The sequence below is a fragment of the Salvelinus sp. IW2-2015 genome, linkage group LG33 (assembly GCF_002910315.2).
Source record: "Salvelinus sp. IW2-2015 linkage group LG33, ASM291031v2, whole genome shotgun sequence".
NCBI classification, from domain to species: Eukaryota; Metazoa; Chordata; class Actinopteri; order Salmoniformes; family Salmonidae; genus Salvelinus; species Salvelinus sp. IW2-2015.
This window is the reverse complement of record NC_036872.1, coordinates 16,704,035-16,726,372: the sequence shown is the minus strand read 5'-3', so window position 1 is coordinate 16,726,372 and position 22,338 is coordinate 16,704,035. Positions and strand designations below refer to the sequence as shown.

At 43.1% G+C, this 22,338-nt stretch overlaps 1 protein-coding gene across 2 annotated transcripts; it reads right to left on the bottom strand.

Moving 5' to 3' along the window:
• Positions 1-1,379: 1,379 nt before the first annotated feature.
• Positions 1,380-17,286, bottom strand: lgi3 (leucine-rich repeat LGI family, member 3). 2 transcript variants are annotated; one of them, XM_023978185.2, is made up of 10 exons: positions 16,976-17,286; positions 16,659-16,874; positions 15,304-15,375; positions 13,932-14,003; positions 12,088-12,159; positions 6,564-6,635; positions 6,152-6,321; positions 5,891-6,055; positions 5,604-5,694; positions 1,380-5,292 (listed from the first exon to the last, which is right to left on the bottom strand). In XM_023978185.2, exons 2-10 carry the CDS (start codon positions 16,865-16,867, stop codon positions 4,563-4,565), a joined length of 1,653 nt encoding a protein of 550 aa, XP_023833953.1. In that variant the 5' UTR covers positions 16,868-16,874; positions 16,976-17,286; the 3' UTR covers positions 1,380-4,562. The 2 variants fall into 2 exon arrangements, with proteins under 2 accessions (XP_023833953.1, XP_023833954.1); XM_023978186.2 differs by having other exon boundaries at positions 16,659-17,286.
• Between the last annotated feature and the right edge of the window lie 5,052 nt (positions 17,287-22,338).

Below are 22,338 nucleotides of genomic sequence, written 5' to 3'. Positions count from 1 at the left end.
GGTATATGCTCCTAAAAACCAATGAGGAGATGGCACATGGGTATATGCTCCTATAAACAAATGAGGAGATGGGAGAGGCGGGACTTGCTGCACGTTAAGCACCACAAATAGAACCAAGTTCTATTTTAGCACCTGGCTACGCAGACGCTTGTTGACGCGCGCGAGCAATAATCGAATAACATGTATGTGTCAATTTATTTTGCATCGCTCAAGCACACAACGCAAGCGCTGACCATACCATACCGTTTGAGTGGTAAGGCGAAAGCAACCAACTGTAGATGAAAGTCAAGGAGTGAAGTAGGAGGGAGAAGTGCATCTGTGACAGCCGAAAGTCGGACACTAATGTGGTTTTCCAACAGCAAGGCTCAATAAGATCAACATGGCAGTGTTGCCATTGTTTATAAAAGTTTTCTTTATAATGTCGAAATGAACATGGCTCCAACTCCCATATCACTGGCTCACAAACTGAAATCATACTTGTGTACACTCAATCAGTGAGAGTGAGCATCAAATATCACATTCCTTTGTACATATCCACTGTATACGTGAATTATGGCAAAGTTGGTTCCTGATTTAGTCATACCTTTGGACACATTCGTGTCTGTCAAACAAAAACACCCTAATGATTGGTTGGCAATAGAGCCTACCACAATGCAGGTGATGGCTGCAGGATGAAATTGGTAAAGAGCAACTGCAGAAACTTGCTGTCGACTGCAGTCAAAACTTCATGACTTTTGATCACATGATTGTTGTAAAGTTCATGCAGTCGACATGTAGGTGCAAGTCAAAAAAAAAATTACCCCATAATGCAACAAACTTTGAAAGGTGGTAACCAATGATGGTCACTGACTTGACAATGGTCACTGACTCACAAAACTGAGTCTTATTTCAATGTGGGCCTTGCTATCCGGGATCCTTGGGATGTCCAAACTCTGACGTTACCCCATTGAAGTTAAACATTTTAAAAGGTTAAGGTTAGGGTAGGGGTAGGGGTTAAGATTTAGGGTTTAGGGTAGGGACGTCCCAAGGATACCAAATAGGAATAACAATTTCACTGGTCGTCTTAGAAGAGAAATTATGTTTGAAAACTGATTATTATTTATTTTTTATAAAAAGTACTAATGATGGTTGTACTGTTGCTTCATTAGTTGTATGCATGTGCTTACTGTGACTGTCACCCATATTGACTAGATAGCTGCAGTAGGAAGCACCCATGGAAAATGACAGAGGCCTCTAGTGGCCAAAAGCTCGTATTAGCATGGGTAGCGCCATTGAGAGCTTCCAACATTTTAATGTAGTCAACTGGGTGGGACTTCCAACTTCATTGGCTGATCAAGGAAAACTAAAGTCCAGAATAATGAAGTTCAGAATAGTAAAGCTTAGATGCAGCATTTTTAATAGGACATTTATTACTTCAGATACATACAAGTGGCAACAATTTTCAGGGCAAATATTTTGCTCTCACACTATATCCAATTCCATGGTGGTAAGGGTGAATTAGGCTACACTTTAGTGCACCATACAAACACTATATTAATAATAACCCACATACAATGTGTAGACATGGTAGACAATATAAAGAATAATGTTGAACCTAGTTATTTTATATTTGACATAAAGAGTAACTTTTCTCCATACAAATGCAGTAAAGGCTAATCACAGAATAATGTGTAAATGTCAACTGTGTAAATGAGGATGTTTAAAGTGAGTATTTATTGCAAGTTTTTTTGTTAATTTGGGGGCACTATTACAGTAGATGCATGGATACCTTACATTACGTACAGTGTAAAGCTACATAAAATGCACAGAGGAGAATAACATAAAATGTCTGGAGACAAGCTATAAGTTATGTAGAATCAAAGTGCACAGGGATTTGGCCAGAATTTGGATGTTGACACATTCTCTAGGCAAAATTTTGAACGTTTAGCAAATACAGACATGAGGAGTCAAGCCTGGATTTGAACTGATTCTCAATTGTTAGGCATTCAAACTGGGAATAAAAATGTTTGGGGAATTGACTGCCCGTGTAGTTTAGCCACAACATACAAAGTGTACATATTCATGCATTTTTTCACATATATGACATGAGCTTGACATAACCTTCCAGTACTATTCAGTTAACATTCATTTATGGAAATCTGTGTAGCCTAGCTACATTCTAGTTTAATGAAAATATATTGGTATCAATCATGATCAACAACATAGAGAGTTCCATGTTATTTATGACAAAACCATTGATAGCTCTTATTACCTGTGAAACATTATAAAACTTATTCAGAATAATCATTATTTTATAAAATATAATTTACTGTAAAGAGACCATTATGGCATGCAGATTACAGTTTATATTGCTTTGAACAAAATATATTAACTAGCATTTCATAGAATGTCCATATCAAACTCTATTTGATGTGAACAGTTATTTTCCTATTGCATGAATGAGATGAGGGCAGGCCCCTAATGGCAGGTAATTCAAGAAAGAAGATGAGTAGGGAGCCAGTAAATTGCAATAAACTTTAGTGAACTATTAACAGAATATATTCTGTTAACTATTCTGTTAATAGTTCACTAAAGTTTATTGCAACGTACTAGCTGTCTTCTCCCTATTGCATGAATAAAATGATTTTATAACAGTCAATAGAAAACCGTTCAGTAGATGCACATGCTTTTCACATAATCTGATGTTACTTATATGTTTTTATTTGTACTATATCTGCACCTCCCATTATATTTCCCATGTAGCATAAATTCATGTTAAATAGAGTAAGTAGTGATGTTGCAAAGTGATTTGACACATACTAATCATGGTGATATGTTTTGTCATTACACATTAATTGATTCAATCAGAGACATCAGAAGATATCATGCATTTCCTGTTTGTTAGTACTCACTCTTCAAAAGTGGTTAGCTAACCTAACAGGCATTTAGTCACATGGCTTAGATGATTTGCTTTTCTCCATGGGCCCGATTCCGACCCGAGTTAACCTTGCTTAAATTGAACATAATTCCCTTTTTATGCACTTTTCCCTCTATGCATATTCTGACCTTAAACTTAACCATGAGAATAGCATGCTATTCACCTGCAATTCGTTGGGGGTGGAGATCTAAGAAATTAAGGTGTGGCAGAGGTGTGTCTACAGATATGCCATATTCTGATTTTGACTTAATTCCTTCATAATTCCATCACCTTTACGCACGAGGACACCATGAATGGTCGAGCGAACCTTTCGGTTCCAAGAGGAAAAAGCATCTACTTTATTTTTTTCTGATAGAAATAACAGCATTCGCCATGCACTGTAATTTACAACTTGATAAGAGCTATTGATAACAGCTAGGTAAATGAGTAATCCAATTTTGATAAGGGAATTGTAAATATAAATGACACTTGTGTTAGGTCTATTTTACCTTATAATTGCTGGAGACGTGAAACCAGTCATATGGCAGCAAACTGAAGCATATGAACATTTCCCACAGTAAAGTTGATGAAATACTGTGCCATTATGCAGAATTTAAATTGTACAGTCTTTTTTAACTTGCAGGGATGGGCACTCTCGAATGTCTTGACTACCATGACTTTCTCTGTTTCCTATTTCTATCATGTTAAATATTAGCCACTATCAGTATCGACCGTCAGTAGGCCTAATAACAACACATATTCAATGAACAATTTACTTTTAGTTCCCTTTAGTTGGTATAGCCTTCATTATCATTCCATTTACTTACATTGTTTTGTTTACCTTCATTTGTTTCCTCTGTAAATGCCGTCACGGCTGTGTGGTTGTTGCTGAGGATCATTAGTAACAGTTGATGATATAAAAGACACAATTCAATCATTACGGAGTGAAGCGCAGACCAAGCTGTAATAGTTTGAACCCCATGCATGGCGCAATACTTGGTCGTGTCATCACACAGTTCCATGGTTAGTGCAGGCAATAGATGAGAGGATAGAACACTGTTGTACACTATTCTCCCTGTTATAATTCTATGTACACTAATCTTCCAACATTACCATGGGTTGAAGAACTGAATGTGGCAATTTTCAGAATGAATTAAATCACCATTTTCTTTCGTGCGTAAAGTTTCTCTAAACCTGTTTTTTATGATTCATAAATACTTTCCTAAACCCAAATAATCTGCAAGATCAGAGTATTTTTATATCTAACATCTACCAATTGCTGTTTTCTTTCATTGATCCCTAATATTTTGAACCCGTTCTCTCGAGTCTGTTGACAAAATTAAAACTAAAAGGTGCACCGTATTTAAAGGGATGGCTTAAGATAAGTGTACTGAAAACAATATTGAATGAAGATTCCATGAGAAAATCTGTTGGCTAGCAAGTGGGAGGGTTTTCAGAGGTTGAATTAAATTTATTCAGAGTGTGCAGGGTAGCCACACCTGCAGAGCGCGTTATGCGACTAAATAAGGTAAGTCTGAATACAAAATACTAAGAAATGCGTTGGAAAGACGTGTGTAGGAAAGGCGTAAATTCCTAAGTTGGAATCGGGGCCCCATAAGAACAGAACAGACTCATGAATGGTCTCAGAGATTCTGACTGGATTAGTCTATTTGGCACTGAGATCCACTATTAGGTGCTGGTAGGCCAGGGTGTTGCCTTTGAAGCTGGCTGCCAGCAGGATGTCTTTGTTGTCCACTGACACCAAACTGAAGGCCCGGGGTGCTCTCATGTTGAGCTCCTGGAAGGGCTGGAAGCGCTGGGTAAGGTCGTCCCACAAGTAAACTCGAGAGAAGGAGAAATCACTCCCTAAGAGGAGATACTGGCGTGGGCCCACGGTGAATGGATACACAGCCATAGAGCCACGTGAGGGCAGGGTCTGAATCTCAACATAGCGCTGCCCCTCCCAGCGGAGAATCTTGGAGTCGCCAATGAAGCGTGTGAGGCAGAGGTAGAGAACTTTGCGCACCCAGAAATGCTTGACCATCTGCACATCAGCAGTCTCAGTGATTTGGGAATGAAAGGCAAACTGGCGCAGGCTGCGGTTCCACTGGTAAACCACTGGGGGCTGGGAGGCACTGGAGAGAATGAGACGCTGCTTCCCCTCCACATCTAGGAACTCCACATGGGTGTCACGATGCCAGGGATGAAGGGATTGGTGGGAGTAGAAACCGTTGCTGCTCCAGCGGTATATGCTCGTAGAGCCTGCCTTGGAACTGTCTGCCACTGCAAAGTACCACTCATCATCCAGCTGGAAGGTCTCAACAAAGTTGGGTTTCCTCACACGTGTGGTGTCAATGTCCTGGATCTTCACAAATCGCTGTGGGTCCTCTTCCCACCTGAAAAGAAGGTGTCAATCAGGTCAGCCATCCCTAAATCATCATTGCAAACATCTAACCTTAAGTAGATATCCACAGACTTCCAGTCATTGAGCTAACGCTAGTTAGCATTGGCTCGCGAAACTACCTCTAACTTCCGTACTGGACATAGAAACATAAAAATGGTATCCACGAGTTCATCTGACTCTGAGAAAGTAGATAAAGGGCCTCATTGCCAAAATCTCGAAGTATCCGTTTAACACAATTTGTGGCTAAGAAAAGGAACAAGTCAATGACACTGTATTGCTTATAGGAATTTGAATAAGTCTCACTTGTAGATGTGGGATCCTCCAAAAAGTTGAGCCACAACCATGTAAAGAGTGTTGTTTATTACCACAGGCTTGCAGTAGACAGCGGAGCGAGCTAGGAGAAACACAGAAGCAGAAAGTAGCAGGTTTAGCTGACTTCAGTATCATCTGTGTACTTAAAGAAGTAGTTTTCTCCAAGATACAATGTAAATTCCCTTGGTCTATAATTAAGTGATAATAGTTGAATGCATTGACTGTCTTCTGGCATGAATACTTATTTTTAGAAGGCATGAGTCTTGTAAGAAACGTACATGTTATATTATGGTACATCCGGAAGACCATTTCCACATGATCCCATACAAACAGTGTGCAGAACCCAGTATCAGGCTGGGCGAAGGCCACAAACTGATCGTCGTTGAATTCATAGGACTCCACTGACACAGACTGGAAGGGGAAAGTTTCATAAACTGCAAAGTCTACAGGGGAAAAGAGAGATGAAGATTATCAACCTGTAAAATAAGTGCCCTGATGTCCTGTGAAATTAATTATTTTTTAAATAATTGGGGACAAACCTGCGCTGATACAGTTGAAGTCTCGTGGGGTGAGATCATGGATTCTGCGGCCTTGGAACTCAAATGGGCTGGCACAGTAGATTGCAGGGACAGAGGTGTTGGTCTTCTCCATCCAGTCCACAAGCCACTTGATTTTACAGTCACAGCGGAAAGAGTTACCCCGCAGGTCTCTGGGTAACACATAGATAAATATAATTATTGTCCACCCATGACACAGTTCTTAGAAAACTATCTGTAGTCAGGATTCTCAGTAGCACTTTAAATTACAGCACTTCATAACGTGGGTAATAACATGGTAATAGTATGTTAATACTAATAAGTTATAGTTACTTGTTTTAAAAACATAAAATCACAAGATGAAACCAATGATGATAAGGATACCATGTTCCCTTTTGAAAATATATGTACTTACAAGTCTGTCAGAATGTCAAAATATTTGAAGAGTTCTCGTGGAAGGAGCTGCAGGTTATTATTTGACAGAGAACTACAAAAAACAGATATTAATTTTAAAGAACGTTAATAATGTCATAACATGTCCATGCAATTCATAACTAGTATTCTTCCATTGATATTTACAGAGAAATTGTCATGTTTTGTCTTTGATCATCATGTCTTGTCCCTGTGCTTCCCTCTGCTGGTCTTATTAGGTTCTTTCCCTCTTTCTATCCCTCTCTCTCCTCCTCCCTCTCTCCCTCTCCCGCTCTCTCTCTCTATCGTTCCGTTCCTGCTCCCAGCTGTTTCTCATTCTCCTAACGACCTCATTTACTCTTTCACACCTGTCCCCTATTTTGCCCTCTGATTAGAGTCCCTATTTCTCCCTCTGTTTCCGCTTCTGTCCTTGTCGATATTTTGTTTGATGTTTTGCTGTCCTGTGTCCTTGTTCGCCCTGTCGTGTTTTGCCTTCTTCAGATGCTGCGTGTGAGCAGGTGTCTATGTCAGCTACGGCCTGTGCCTTCCTGAAGCGACCTGCAGTCTGTGGTCGCGTCTCCAGTCGTTCCTCTCTACTGACGAGAGGATTTCAGTTTCCTGTTTTGGATTTCCTTTGATATATCCAGGAGAATCATTGTTTGTTTGATACTGGAATAAAGACTCTGTTTCTATTACGTCGCTTTTGGGTCCTCATTCACCAGCATAACAAGAAGAATCCGCCCAGATGGACCCAGCGACTATGGATTCTCTCAACACTGCCGTCGAGTTCCAGGGAGCAATGCTCGGCAAGACACGAGCAGGAATTGTTTGCTGCTCGTCATGCCGTTGAGACCCTGGCCGCTCAGGTCTCCGATCTCTCTGGACAGTTTCAGAGTCTTCGTCTCGTGCCCAGCTACTTCTGGTCTTCCGAGTCTCCGGACCCTAGGGTTAATAACCCACCATGTTACTCTGGGCAGCCCACTGAGTGTCGCTCCTTTCTCACCCAGTGTGATATTGTGTTCTCTCTCCAGCCCAACACGTACTCAAGAGAGAGAGCTCGGATCGCTTACGTCATATCACTCCTTACTGTCGGGCTCGGGAGTGGGGCACAGCTATCTGGGAGGCAAGGGCTGAGTGTCTAACGATTATCAGAACTTTAAAGAGGAGATGATACGGTTTTTGATCGTCAGTTTTTGGGAAGGAGGCTTCCAGGCCCCTGCTTCCCTATGTCAAGGTGATCGATCCTAACGGATTACTCTATAGAGTTTCGCACTCTTGCTGCCTCCAGTGACTGGAACGAGCCGGCGTTGCTCGCTCGTTTTCTGGAGGGACTTCACGCTGAGGTTAAGGATGAGATTCTCTCCCGGGAGTTCCTTCCAGCGTGGACTCTTGATTGCACTCGCCATCCGCATAGAACGACGGATAGATCTTCGTCATCGAGCTCGTGGAAGAGAGCTCGCGTTAACGGTGCTTCCCCTCTCCGCATCTCAACCATCTCCTCCACCGGCTCAGAGACTGAGCCCATGCAGCTGGGAGGTATTCACATCTCGACTAAGGAGAGGGAACGGAGAGTCACCAACCGCCTTTGCCTCTATTGCGGTTCTGCTGGACATTTTGTTCATGTCATGTCCAGTAAAAAAGCCAGAGCTCATCAGTAAGCGGAGGGCTACTGGTGAGCGCTACTACTCAAGTCTCTCCATCAAGATCCTGTACTACCTTGTCGGTCCATCTACGCTGGACCGGTTCGGCTGCTTCCTGCAGTGCTTTGATAGACTCTGGGCTGAGGGTTGTTTATGGACGAAGCATGGGCTCGGAAACATGACATTCCTCTCAGACAGTTAGGGAAGCCCACGCCCATGTTCGCCTTAGATGGTAGTCTTCTCCCCAGTATCAGATGTGAGACACTACCTTTAACCCTCACAGTATCTGGTAACCACAGTGAGACCATTTCCTTTTTGATTTTTCGTTCACCTTTTACACCTGTTGTTTGGGTCATCCCTGGCTAGTATGTCATAATCCTTCTATTAATTGGTCTAGTAATCTATCCTATCCTGGAACGTTTTGTCATGTGAAGTGTTTAATGTTGCTATCCCTCCTGTGTCTTCTGTCCCCTCTACTCAGGAGGAACCTGGTGATTTGACAGGAGTGCCGGAGGAATATCATGATCTGCGCACGGTCTTCAGTCGGTCCAGAGCCAGCTCCCTCCCCTCACCGGTCGTATGATTGTTGTATTGATCTCCTTCCGGGGACCACTCCCCCTCGGGGTAGACTATACTCTCTGTCGGCATCCCGAACGTAAGGCTCTCGAGGATTATCTGTCTGTTTCTCTCGACGCCGGTACCGTGGTGCCTTCTCCTCTCCCGCCGGAGCGGGGTTTTCTTTGTTAAGAAGAAGGACGGTACTCTGCGCCCCTGCGTGGATTATCGAGGGCTGAATGACATAACGGTTTAAGAATCGTTATCCGCTTCCCCTTATGTCGTCAGCCTTCGAGATTTTGCAGGGAGCCAGGTTCTTTACTAAGTTGGACCTTCGTAACGCTTACCATCTCGTACGCATCAGAGAGGGGGACGAGTGGAAAACGGCGTTTACACTCGTTAGGGCATTTTGAATACCGGGTTCTGCCGTTCGGTCTCGCTAATGCTCCAGCTGTCTTTCAGGCATTAGTTAATGATGTGCTGAGAGACATGCTGAACATTTTTGTTTCGTTTACCTTGACGATATGCCTGATTTTTTCACCGTCACTCGAGATTCATGTTCAGCACGTTCGACGTGTACTCCAGCGCCTTTTAGAGAATTGTCTCTACGTGAAGGCTGAGAAGTGCGCCTTTCATGTCTCCTCTGTCACATTTTCTCGGTTCTGTTATTTCCGCTGAAGGCATTCAGATGGATCCCGCTAAGGTCCAGGCTGTCAGCGATTGGCCCGTTCCTAAAGTCACGTGTCGAGTTGCAGCGCTTTCTCGGTTTCGCTAATTTCTATCGGCGTTCATTCGTAATTTCGGTCAAGTGGCTGCCCCTTCTCACAGCTCTGACTTCTGTCAAGACTGCTTTAAGTGGTCGGTTCCGCCCAGGGGCTTTTGATCTCCTCAAGAAAGCGTTTTACATCCGCCCCTATCCTTGTTACTCCTGACGTACCTAGACAATCATTGTCGAGGGTTGACGCTTCAGAGGTGGGCGTGGAGCCATTCTGTCTCAGCGCTTCCATTCTGACGATAAGGTCCAATCCTTGCGCTTACTTTTCTCATCGCCTGTCGCCATCGGAACGCAACTATGATGTGGGTACCGCGAACTGCTCGCCATCCGCTTAGCCATGGGCGAATGCGGACAGTGGTTGGAGGGGGCGACCGTCCCTTTTGTCGTTTGGACTGACCATAAGAACCTTGAGTACATCCGTTCTGCCAAACGACTTAATGCACGTCAAGCTCGTTGGCGTTGTTTTTCGCTCGTTTCGAGTACGTGATTTCCTATCGTCCGGAAATAAACACCAAGCCTGATGCCTTATCCCGTCTCTTTAGTTCTTCTGTGGCTTCCTACCGACCCGAGGGGCATTCTCCCTGAAGGGCGTGTTGTCGGTTGACTGTCTGGGGAATTGAGAGACAGGTAAAGCAAGCACTCACTCACACTGCGTCGCCGCGCGCTTGTCCTAGTAACCTTCTGTTCGTTCCTGTTCTACTCGTCCGGCTGTTCTTCAGTGGGCTCACTCTGCCAAGTTAGCTGGCCACCCCGGCGTTCGGGTCACGCTTGCTTCTATTCGCCAGCGGTTTTGGTGGCCTACTCAGGAGCGGGACACGCGCCGTTTCGTGGCTGCTTGTTCGGACTGCGCGCGACTAAGTCAGGTAACTCTCCTCCTGCGGTCTCTCAGACCGCTTCCCATTCCTTCTCGACCATGGTCTCACATCGCCTTAGACTTTATTACCGGTCTGCCTTCGTCTGGCGGGAAGACTGTGATTCTTACGGTTATCGATAGGTTCTCAAGGGGCACATTTCATTCCCCTCGCTAAGCTTCCTTCCGCTAAGGAGACGGCACAAAATATCATTGAGAATGTGTTCAGAATTCATGGCCTCCCGTTAGACGCCGTTTCAGACAGAGGTCCGCAATTCACGTCACAGTTTTGGAGGAGTTCTGTCGTTTGATTGTGCTTCGTCAGTCTTCTTCGCGGTTTCATCCCCAGTCTAACGGTCAAGCAGAAAGGGCCAATCAGTCGATGTCGATATTACGCAGCCTTTCGTTTCGAAACCCTGCGTCTTGGGCAGAACAGCTCCCCTGGGCTGAGTACGCTCACAACTCGCTTCCTTCGTCTGCTCCGGGCTATTCTCCGTTTCAGAGTAGTCTTGGGTACAGCCTCCCCTCGTTCTCGCCCAGCTCGCCGAGTCCAGCGTTCCTCCGCTCAGGTTTTTGTCCAACGTTGTGAGCGCACCTGGAGGAGGGTCAGGTCTGCACTTTGCCGTTACAGGGCGCAGACTGTGAGAGCCGCCATAAACGTAGGATAAAGAGTCCTAGGTATTGTCGCGGTCAGAAGTGTGGCTTTCCACTCGTAACCTTCCCCTTACGACAGCTTCTCGCAAGTTGACTCCGCGGTTCATTGGTCCGTTCCGTGTCTCAGGTCGTCAATCCTGTCGCTGTGCGACTGCTTCTTCCGCGACATCTTCGTCGCGTCCCCCTGTCTTCCATGTCTCTTGTGTCAAGCTTTTCTTCGCGCCCCCGTTCGTCTTCCCTCCCCCCCCCCCGTCCTTGTCGAGGGCGCTCCTATTTACAAGGTACGGAAGATCATGGACATGCGTTCTCGGGACGTGGTCACCAGTACTTAGTGGATTGGGAGGGTTACGGTCCTGAGGAGAGGAGTTGGGTTCCATCTCGGGACGTGCTGGACCGTTCGTTGATTGATGATTTCCTTCGTTGCCGCCAGGGTTCCTCCTCGAGTGCGCCAGGAGGCGCTCGTGAGTGGGGGGTACTGTCATGTTTTGTCTTTGATCATCATGTCTTGTCCCTGTGCTTCCCTCTGCTGGTTTATTAGGTTTTTCCTCTTTCTATCCCTCTCTCTCCTCCTCCCTCTCTCCCTCTCCCGCTCTCTCTCTCTATCGTTCCGTTCCTGCTCCCAGCTGTTTCTCATTCTCCTAACGACCTCATTTACTCTTTCACACCTGTCCCCTATTTTGCCCTCTGATTAGAGTCCCTATTTCTCCCTCTGTTTTCCGCTTCTGTCCTTGTCGGATTCTTGTTTGATGTTTGCTGTCCTGTGTCCTTGTTCCGCCCTGTCGTGTTTTTGCCTTCTTCCAGATGCTGCGTGTGAGCAGGTGTCTATGTCAGCTACGGCCTGTGCCTTCCTGAAGGAACCTGCAGTCTGTGGTCGCGTCTCCAGTCGTTCCTCTCTACTGACGAGAGGATTTCAGTTTCCTGTTTTGGATTTACCTTTGATATATCCAGGAGAATCATTGTTTGTTTGATACTGGAATAAAGACTCTGTTTCTATTACGTCGCTTTTGGGTCCTCATTCACCAGCATAACAGAAATAGGCAGAAGATATACTCACAGGTGAGTCAAGGATTTAAGCCCTCTGAAGGTGTGCTTTGACAGGGCTTGGATGTCATTGTTCTCTATAAATCTGATGGGCATACAGAGAGAGAGAGGATCACTCAATATACTGTGTCACACATACATGGAGTATACCAAACATTAAGAACACGCCTCCCTTTTGTTCTCAGAACAGCCTCGATTTGTCTGGGCATAGACTCTACAAGGTGTCAAATGCGTTCCACAGGGATGCTGGCCGATGTTGACGCCAATGCTTCCCAAAGTTGTCAAGTTGGTTGGATGTCATTTGGGTGGTGGACCATTTTTGATACACACGGGAAACTGTTGAACGTGGAAAAAACAGCAGCGTTGCAGTTCTTGACAAAGCCGGTGTGCCTGGCACCTTCTACCGGTTCAAAGGCATTTAAATATTGTGTTTTGCTCTCTGAATGGCACACACACACAATTCATGTCTCAATTGTCTCAAGGCTTAAAAATCCTTATTTAACCTATCTCCTCCCCTTCAAATAGTAACATCAATAAGGGATCATAGCTTTCACCTAGATTCACCTGTTCATTCTATGTCATGGAAAGAGCAGGTGTTCTTAATGTTTGTATACTCAGTGTAGATAGTAGACTTCTGAAAAAATGCAAGCAATCATGACAATCAAGATCAACACAGTGAATGAATGATTCAGACAGACAGCTTTTATTAATAGTGGCATCTCAATTAATGTGTATTCTTATGATAAAAACATGCTTTCTGGTAGAACTCAGGGTCATTTGCCAATATAATACCATCAAGGTAATTTGAATACATTGCCATGTCAATCATGCATAATACACAGCCTTCTTTTCCATATTCAGAGTGTAACATTGGTCTTACTGAACCTTTTATCATAATTGTGTCTCTGTCTGTCCCTCATTTATTTATTTAACTAAAAAGATTGTTACCAAGGGGACCATGTCCTGCTTCCTCAATCTTAAGCAGCTATAATGGGAATGGACCTGGGCCTGGCTGTTGGCTAGAATGTCTGCAGTAAGAGCAGCACTGACCTTGAGGATAAGCCAAGTGTTGAAGAAGAGGGGGGAGGGGATCTAGGAACAGCCATTTACTGGCTGCGGTGAAAAGGGTTCAAAACAAACAAGCCATCATGCCCCCACTCACATTTTTCTAATGAAGTTAACGTAGCAGGTGTATGTTTTGGATATACTTAAAATTGAGAATTGACAGTTGGCAAAAGAGCCCCGTCATCAGATACTTAGTAGGGTGCCTCTACATGGGTTCAGTAATGAATATAAATATTGCCTGAGCCCTGTATCAAAGTTCAGGTGACAATTGACTACAAGTGCATTCTCTGTATTCATTCTGGATCTGTGAAGCATCCCAGGGCTACAGAGTGTGAGCTCAGCCAGCCTGCATTCTGTCTCCTATATTGAGCAGCACTGAATATGAAGATATGAGTTCATTAGCATTCACAGTGAGGAGCCACCTTGGGTAGAGCTGGCAGGGCGATGCAGAGCACTGGGGCTGAGCTGCAGCCAGAGCCACACAATCATTTTATGGAGCCTAATGCATTGCTTCCGTGGAAAGCAGCAAATATGATGGTATCAGCAACCTCATATTTCCTGGGGCCCAACTTCTCATCAATTAACAAAATGGTATGCTCAGCTTCATCAGGCCCCACAAAGACAGTAAGGCTCTATGGTAGGAGGAAAATCAATATCCAATGTTATTTAAGCGATCCTTGTCTGGCTGAGAACTGGATCTTTCATTGTAACACCACTACCCCCTCCTCTCAGATAGAACGATTGTTGGGGGTATATCTGTGGTTGAATAAGGGCACAAAGTATGACACTTACAAGTACTGCAGGTGTGACAGACCTGCGAAGGCATCATCAGCCACAACAGTGAAGGTGTTGGAGTTCAGCAGACTGCAGAGAGGGAGAGAAAGAGAGAGAGAGAAGGTTTATAACACACTGGAATGAAATCTGTTTCACTTTCCATTTCAAATGTTTGACTTAATAAAATCTCCAGAAAAATACTGCTGGAGAGGTAAAAAAACATGTTAATCAATACCGGCTACTGTAAATGTGTATTTATTTACACAGGATTACACATGGACACAAGTAGTGTACAAAACATCTAATCCAGTAACAAATAAATCACCTGAATGGTTGTGGAGTGGAAATAGGAAGAGCTATTCAATTTCAAGGAACAGATCAACTGTTCAATATAGTATAGGTCAGCTTTAAAGGCCCAGTGCAGTCAAAAACCGAATTTCCCTGTGTTTTATATATATTTAAACGCTATGTGGTTGGAATAATACTGTGACATTTTTAAAATGATGATAATGCCATTTTACAGTAAGAGCTATTTGAAAATACCTCCTGAAATGTCAGCCTGTTTTGGTGGGATGGAGTTTTGTCCTGCCTGGTGACATCACCAGGTGATTAATTAGTTAATAGACCAATAAGAAAGAGAGTTCCACACCTCTTTGCCAAAAAGCTAGTTTTCAGTTTTCCCCTCCCCACTCAGACCATTCCCAGACAGTCCTAGCGAAATTCTTGCTTTAGAAAATTGCTCTTTGCTAAGAAGCTATTTTTGTTTCCTTATTTACCATTTTAATTGAAAACAATCACAGTAAGGTACTTAATTGTTACCCAGAAATGATTTGATATTGAGATAAAAACAGCTGCATTGGGCCTTTTAATATGAGCTCAAAACCACAAAATGTGAAAACACACACACGCAAACACACAAACACACACACTCCATTGAATCTGCGTAGACAGATAAGCCATTGTTTAAATAGAAGAGAACTGAAGGGAGTCAGTCATTGGCGATGACACTGATACAGAGCCACTTTACTTTCACTACTGCCATGTCACCACTGTTTTCAATAACAGTTTATTTCAAGAGATTTATAGTGCTTGTATTGTCTAACAAATGTTACTTCACGACTTGTGCTTTTTATCTAGTTATCTGTATGTGTATGTTTATCCCTCAAACTTACTACATGTATTATCTTGATTTTGGTCTCCAAAACAACGGGCGAGATTGGTCGAGCTGATGTTTTGTTGTTGTATAGAAGATGATGTCTTGGAGAGAACATGTTTAGCATTTTCATTTGAACCCAAACCACAGAAGTAAAGTTGAGACTGTTTGCTCTAATTCCTCTACCTCAGACAGGAAGGGAGAGAATAGGATGATGGGATATGCATGAATACTCACAGAAACTGCAGAAGGTGCAGGTGGGAGAAGGCTCCCTCTGGGATTGTAGTGAAGGCTGCATTCACCATCGTCCTGAGGAGTACAGACAATCAACGTATCATCATTCAGGCTCCATCAATTAACATTGAGTCTATTTCATAATCCTTAACCAACCCCTGTTGTGCGAAAGGGCTTGTTGCTCCATGCTTAAAGTGGATGTATGCTGCCAGTCAGCCACAGAGGTTTGTGAATTCTGTATGTTTATTAGCATAACTGTTGGTTAAAAGTTGAAAGGGAAATATAAGAATCATTAGGCCCTGATGGATGGTGGTACTGCATCACACCTAATCAATATAAGGGGATGGGGCCTGCATGGGAATGTTCTCCTCGGTCCCCAGGCATAGTCAATCTATTGACAGAACTGAACATGCAGCATGGGATGTTTTACCAAGAGCTCCTGTGGCTCAATCTGCCTTACTATTTGAATTTCAAGAAGGGCAAAATCTTTTAAAACTAGGACACAGTTTCCTTATTCACAGGTTCATGTGTTCATCACTTTAAAATGAGGCCACCTCCACCTTGCAGTGCTTGTGCTCTTCAATTCCCCAAACTCTTTACATACAAGAACATAATGCTCAATTACAGAAAGATAATACATTCAGAGTCAATATAGATAAAAATGTAAGTAAACCCAAGATTCTTGTATAAGTAAAATGTATGCAGATAGAGTATGCTATCTACTACATTATTGGCTTTCCATTTACTGAGTGCGCACTATCTATCTAACCTTCGTAAGGTTACTATTCCTTGGAGGACACGCAGGTCTTTTGCTGTGAGATGTGAATCTATTGTAAGTGTCTCTCCCAGGAGGGCTATGGCACATCCCATTGCTCTACTCCAATCAATGTAGTCTCATTTCTGCCAGCTCCCCCTGACTTCTGTCCAAGAATGAGGAGAGACTGAGGCACAGTGCCCATTTGTTATCTTTTATTAGCATTTGTGAACATTATCTTTTCTTTCTCATAATGTCTCTTTAAAATCTTTCAGACACATGTTCTTGAGGAGCACAAACACTGTCTTTCTCTCTTGAGAAACGTAGTATAATATAAAATAATCTGAAACCGTTTAAAAATGTTGTAGACATGAAGTATAAGCTTTTGGTAACCAGAGTAGACACTGCAGAATATATTGTAAAAGTGTAGCCTATGTTTGCGTGATGTAATGTCACCCATAAAAACCATGCATGACATCACAGTCTTCATGTACATTATCAACAGCTGGTTTTATCATTTTGGAATGAAATGTAAGGAATAGACCAAAAATCTGAAAGAGTATACATGAACAGACACACACAGAGCGATCAGTGTTGTACTCACAGGGAGATGATCCCAGGGGGAAAGCTCTTGGGGATAGTCTTGGTATCCACACAGAAGGCACTGTCTTTGGTGCAGGAGCAGGTGGTAGGACAGCGGGGGATTTTGGGGACCCTCTTGGCCCCGGTCTCCCCCACCAGGCAGAGAAGCAGACATAGGCCGGCCAACAGCTTCAGCCATCCCGGGACCCTTCTCGATCCGGTATTCAGCATATTTCGTCTACGGATGGACAGAGGCAAAGGGACTGGTGACAAAGACTGCTGAGCCTCAAGAAGTTGTATTTCCCCTTCAAAAAAGAACAAGATAAAATCTCTGTTTACCTTGTAGCAGCAGCAGCCGCAGCAGTAGAAGTGATGTTGCTGAGCTATCGAAAGACTGTGAAGAGTTTGGGAGAGAGAGAGACAGAGAGAGAGAGAGAGAGGGCAGTCGGATGGTATCTTCACTGAATGTGTGTGTGCTCTGCAGCTTCCCTGGATGTGTGTGTTCTCCCTAGAGCTGCTGTCAGAGTGCAGAATGCGGGAGCGAGGCTGCAATTCCCCGCACTAGGACCTGTATGCAGCACCACTGACTCTGAATTATTTACTATCGTACACAGAAGACTTAAAAATATGACCAGGGAGGCAGCCAGACAGGGGAGAGGAGGAACAAGGCAGTGTCAGGCCTGGCAGGCTGGGAGGGAATGGAAGGGCGAGGGGGTTCTGGGGTCTTTACACTGCCTCAGACTCTCAGACTCTCTCTCTCTCTCTCTCTCTCTCTCTCTCTCTCTCTCTCTCTCTCTCTCTCTCTCTCTCTCTCTCTCTCTCTCTCTCTCTCTCTGAGCCTGTTATCATCCTGTTATCGGGAGTGGAGTTATGGAGACAATGCGGGAAATACCACTTTTAACATTTAAATGAGTGGAGATAGGCAAGGAAGAAAGCCTCACAAAAAAATAAAGGAAAGAGGAGGCAAAGGAAAGGATAATAGATATTAGGATAGGAGAGAAGAGAACAATCTCTTAGATAACATCCACAAGGACAGCAGAGTACTGAGAATCACTGCAGTAGCTACCGCATATCAGAGCTAAGCTGCTGGCCTCATTTCAAACTTTACAGTATACAGACACCAATGTATCAATATGTTCTGGTACTCAACTAGTAATAGTAATACACTTTTTGAAACAATAATATACCAAGTTATATTTTTATATTAAACATTGTATTTGTATAAGTAATTTACTACATATCCCATGAATCAGTAATTGCCAGTAACAACATATATTACCTCTTCTTTTTTATTTACATTTAGGCCAATGGTGTACACATAGGCAGATCTGGAGGATGATTCAGAGCATGAACAACCCAGATTAGATCCTATAGAATTCCATTGAATCCTATATACAGTGCCTTCACAAAGTATTCAGACCCCTTGACTTTTTCCACATTTTGTTACATTACAGCCTTATTCTAAAATATGTATATTTTTAATCCTCAGCAATCTACACACAATACCCCATAATGACAAAGTGAGAACAGGTATTCAGACATTTTTGCTAAATTATGAAAAAAAAAATTATATATATATATTTATTTACATAAGTATTCAGACCCTTTGCTATGAGAATCTAAATTGAGCTTAGGTGGATCCTGTTTCCATTGATCATCCTTTAGATGTTTCTACAACTTGATTGGAGTCCACCTGTGGTAAATTCAATTGAAAGTATATGATTTAGGAAGGCACAAAACCGTCTATATAAGGTCTCACAGTTGACAGTACATGTCATAGCAAAAACCAAACCATGAGTTCGAAGGAATTGTCAGTAGAGCTCCGAGACATGATTGTGTCGAGGCACAGATCTGGGGAAAGGTACCAAAAAACTTCTGCAACATTGAAGGTCCCCAAGAACACAGTGGCTTCCATCATTCTTAAATGGAAGAAGTTTGGAACCACCAAGACTCTTCCTTTAGCTGGCCGCCCGGGAAAACTGAGCAATCGGGGGAGAAGATGGGAAAACCTTCCAGAAGGACAACCATCTCTGCAGCACTCCACCAATCAGGCCTTTATGATAGAGTGGCCAGACGGAAGCCACTCCTCAGTAAAAGGCACATGACAGCCCGCTTGGAGTTTGCCAAAAGGCACCTAAAGACTCTGAGACCATGAGAAACAATATTCTCTGTTCTGATGAAAGATTGAACTCTTTGGCCTGAATTTCAAATGTCACGTCTGGAGGAAACATGGCACCATCCCTACGGTGAAGCATGGTGGTGGCAGCATCATGCTGTGGGATGTTTTTCAGCGGCAGGGTCTGGGAGATTAGTCAGGATCGAGGCAAAGATTAACAGAGCAAAGTACAAAGAGATTCTTGATGAAAACCTACTCCAGAGCGCTCAGGACCTCAGACTTGGGGCAAAGGTTCACCTTCCTACAGGACAAAGACCCTAAGCACACAGCCAAGACAATGCAGGAGTGGCTTCGGGACAGGTCTCTGAATGTCCTTGAGTGGCCCAGCCAGAGCCCGGACTTGAACCCGATTCGAACATCTCTGGAGAGACCTGAAAATAGCTGTGCAGCAACGCTCCCCACTCAACCTGACAGAGCTTGAGAAGATTTGAATAGAAGAATGGGAGAAACTCCCCAAATAGAGGTGTGGCAATTTAGTAGCGTCATACCCAAGAAGACTCAAGGCTGTAATTGCTGCCAAAGGTGCTTCAACGAAGTACTGAGTAAGGGTCTGAATACTTATGTAAATGGGATATTTCATTTCATATAACATTTCTATAAACCTGTTTTTGCTTTGTCATTATGGGTTATTGCATGAGGGATGAGGGGGAAAAACTATTTGATCCATTTTAGGATAGTAAAACCTAACAAAATGTGAAAAAAGTCAAGGGGTCTGAATACTTTCCAAAGGCACTGTAATCTACAGGATATGGAAATAAAAATATGGAAAACTGAGTCGAATCCCCACAAGGAGGAGCTGTTGGCCATATAGTGGAGCTGTGTGGATCCAGAAGACAGTAGTTTGATGGCAGCCAGAGGAGGGGACATGACAAGAGTAGAGCTGCAGTGTCAGGCACAGACAGCTTTCCCACACAACAACAATGTTGTCATGAGCAGAGAGCAAGCACAGTCTGCTGCCTACTGTCTACCATTATCATGTAGCCTAGGACCCAACACTGTTTTAGTAAAAACAATGGTTTACCTTAATTTAAACAAGGAGTCACCATTGACCTTTCACAAGAGAGCCTCGCATATAAAATTCATGAGACAAAATCTAATCAAAATCATAACAATTGTAAAACTAACTAAAATACAACACAAATATTCAAGAAAAACAGTTACATTCCTCAGTACAAAGGTCCCCAATCAATATTTTAAATTACCAGAGCGGCACCAGAAAATCCAACTCAAATGTATTTTGTAGTTGGTTCCAGCAATGAGGTGCATTAAAACTAAAAGTGGATTTACCTAGTTCAGTGTAGACCCGAGGAACCTCAAGATTTCGCCAACCCTGTGAAAGGGTTTGTATCATGGTTTTATACCTGGAAGCTTGTGTAGTAAAGTTTTGTAAACAAAAAGGGAGTAATGAAGTGATCTACAGGACTTTAATGAGGACCAGCCAACCTTTTGATACAGAATGCAGTGTATTAAAACTGTAACCTGTGATAAAACGAATAGTGCTATGGTAGACGACAACCAAAGATTTATGACTAGTGGCTGCCGCAATCTGGTCAATGGTGTCACCATAGTCAAGAACTGGTAGGAAAGTTGACTGTACAATCTGCTTCCTGCTGTTTAGGGAGAGGCAAGATCTATTTCTAAAAAAGAAGCCCACTTTAAATCTTAGCTTTCTAACTAGCTCATCCGTATATATATTTATTTACATTGAATCCAAATGCCCAGATATTTATAGGCGGGAACCCGATAGATTGGGAGAACCATCCAATGAATAAATATGTAGTCCATCAGAAACATTTTTGCGATAATTAGAGAACAACATGTATTTAGTCTTGCCTACATTAAGTACAAGTTTTAAACCAACCAGGGCTTTCTGTAAGGCAACAAGGTCAGATTGCAGCTCTAAGATAGCTTGGTCAACAGTTGGGCAAGGGCATACATAACAGTGTTGTCTGCATGCAGATTAATATTAAGTACAAATTAGACTACATTGATTGGAGTAGAGCAATGGGACATGCCATAGCCCTCCTGGGAGAAAAGTTTTAACAGATAGACTAATATTATTTATATAAATAGCAAAGAGAACAGGTCCCAAAACTGACCCCTGCGGTACACCTTTTGTAATATACAGGAAACAAGGCTTAACCATGAGAAATCACACATTGTGTCCTGTCTGACAAATAATTCTCAAACTACTTGCAAGAAGCTTGATCCAGGCCTATTTCAGTCAACCTTTGAATGTGATGGCCAACAGTATCGGAGGCCTTGGAAAGGTCTATAAATAAGACAGCACAATGATGTTATGATCTAAGCAATTTAACAAATAATCTAAAACAAGTATAGCAGCTGAAACAGTCCTATGTCCAGGTCTAAAACTGGAGTGATGCACATTAAGAACAGAGTGAGCAATGTTATTTTCTGAAAGTTGGTCAGAGATTCTTAAACTTTGGAAAGGCAAGATCATTTGGAAATTGAACAGTAGTTATCTAAATCAGAGGGGTCTTCTACTTTATGTAGGGGGAAGACGTTCCACTTTCCAGATATTAGGGATAACACCAGAAACGATTGTCAAGTAAAACATATAGGTAAATGATTCTGCAATAAGTGGGGCAGAGAGCTGCAATAAGAAGGGTCAAATGAATCAACCCCTATGGATTTGTTTACATTATTCTTTAGCAAAGCACTTGGTACATCATAGACATCAAATGGTTGAAATGAAAATAAAGTATGTGAGTCTGCTAGTGCATCATTCTCTACAATCTGTTCGGAGGTGACTAAAGGACTCCCTCTAGTGGAATGAGATGAATTTTCAGAGACTATCCTTCGAACAGGTGGCCCACCTGAAGCAAAATAGTTATTATTTAAAAGCACTACAAATGTTAATTTTGTCACGCCCTGATCTGTTTCACCTGTCCTTGTGATTGTCTCCACCCCCTCCAGGTGTCGCTTATTTTTCCTGGTGTATTCATCCCTCTGTTTCCTGTCTCTCTGTGCCAGTTCGTCTTGTATGTTCAAGTCAACCAGCATGTTTTTCCCGTGCTCCTGCTTTTCTATTCTCTTTTACTAGTCCTCCTGGTTTTGACCTTTGCCTGTTTTTCTGGACTCCATTCCCGCCTGCCTGACCATTCTGCCTTCCCTGACCTCGAGCCTGCCTGCCATTCTGTACCTCTGGAACTCTGAACTTGTTTTGACCTTTTGCCTGTCCACGACCATTCTCTTGCCTTCCCCTTTTGGATTGTTAATAAACATCTTGGACTCTAACCATCTGCCTCCTGTGTCTGCATCTGGGTCTCACCTTGTGCCCTTATCAATTTAGTCTAGTATGGAACCAGAGGCTGTGAAAACCTGCATGGGCAACCTGGGGGTGGAGTATTGTTTCAAAGATTTGACCACTTTCCAGAAGTTGGTTGGATTACCACAGACTTCAAGAAATACAGTATGTTGATTTTGCTTTTATAACCAGGGATAAACATCTATTTCTCGAATGTCTGAAGGACTGCTAATCAGACATAGAATCAGTCAGTCTAGC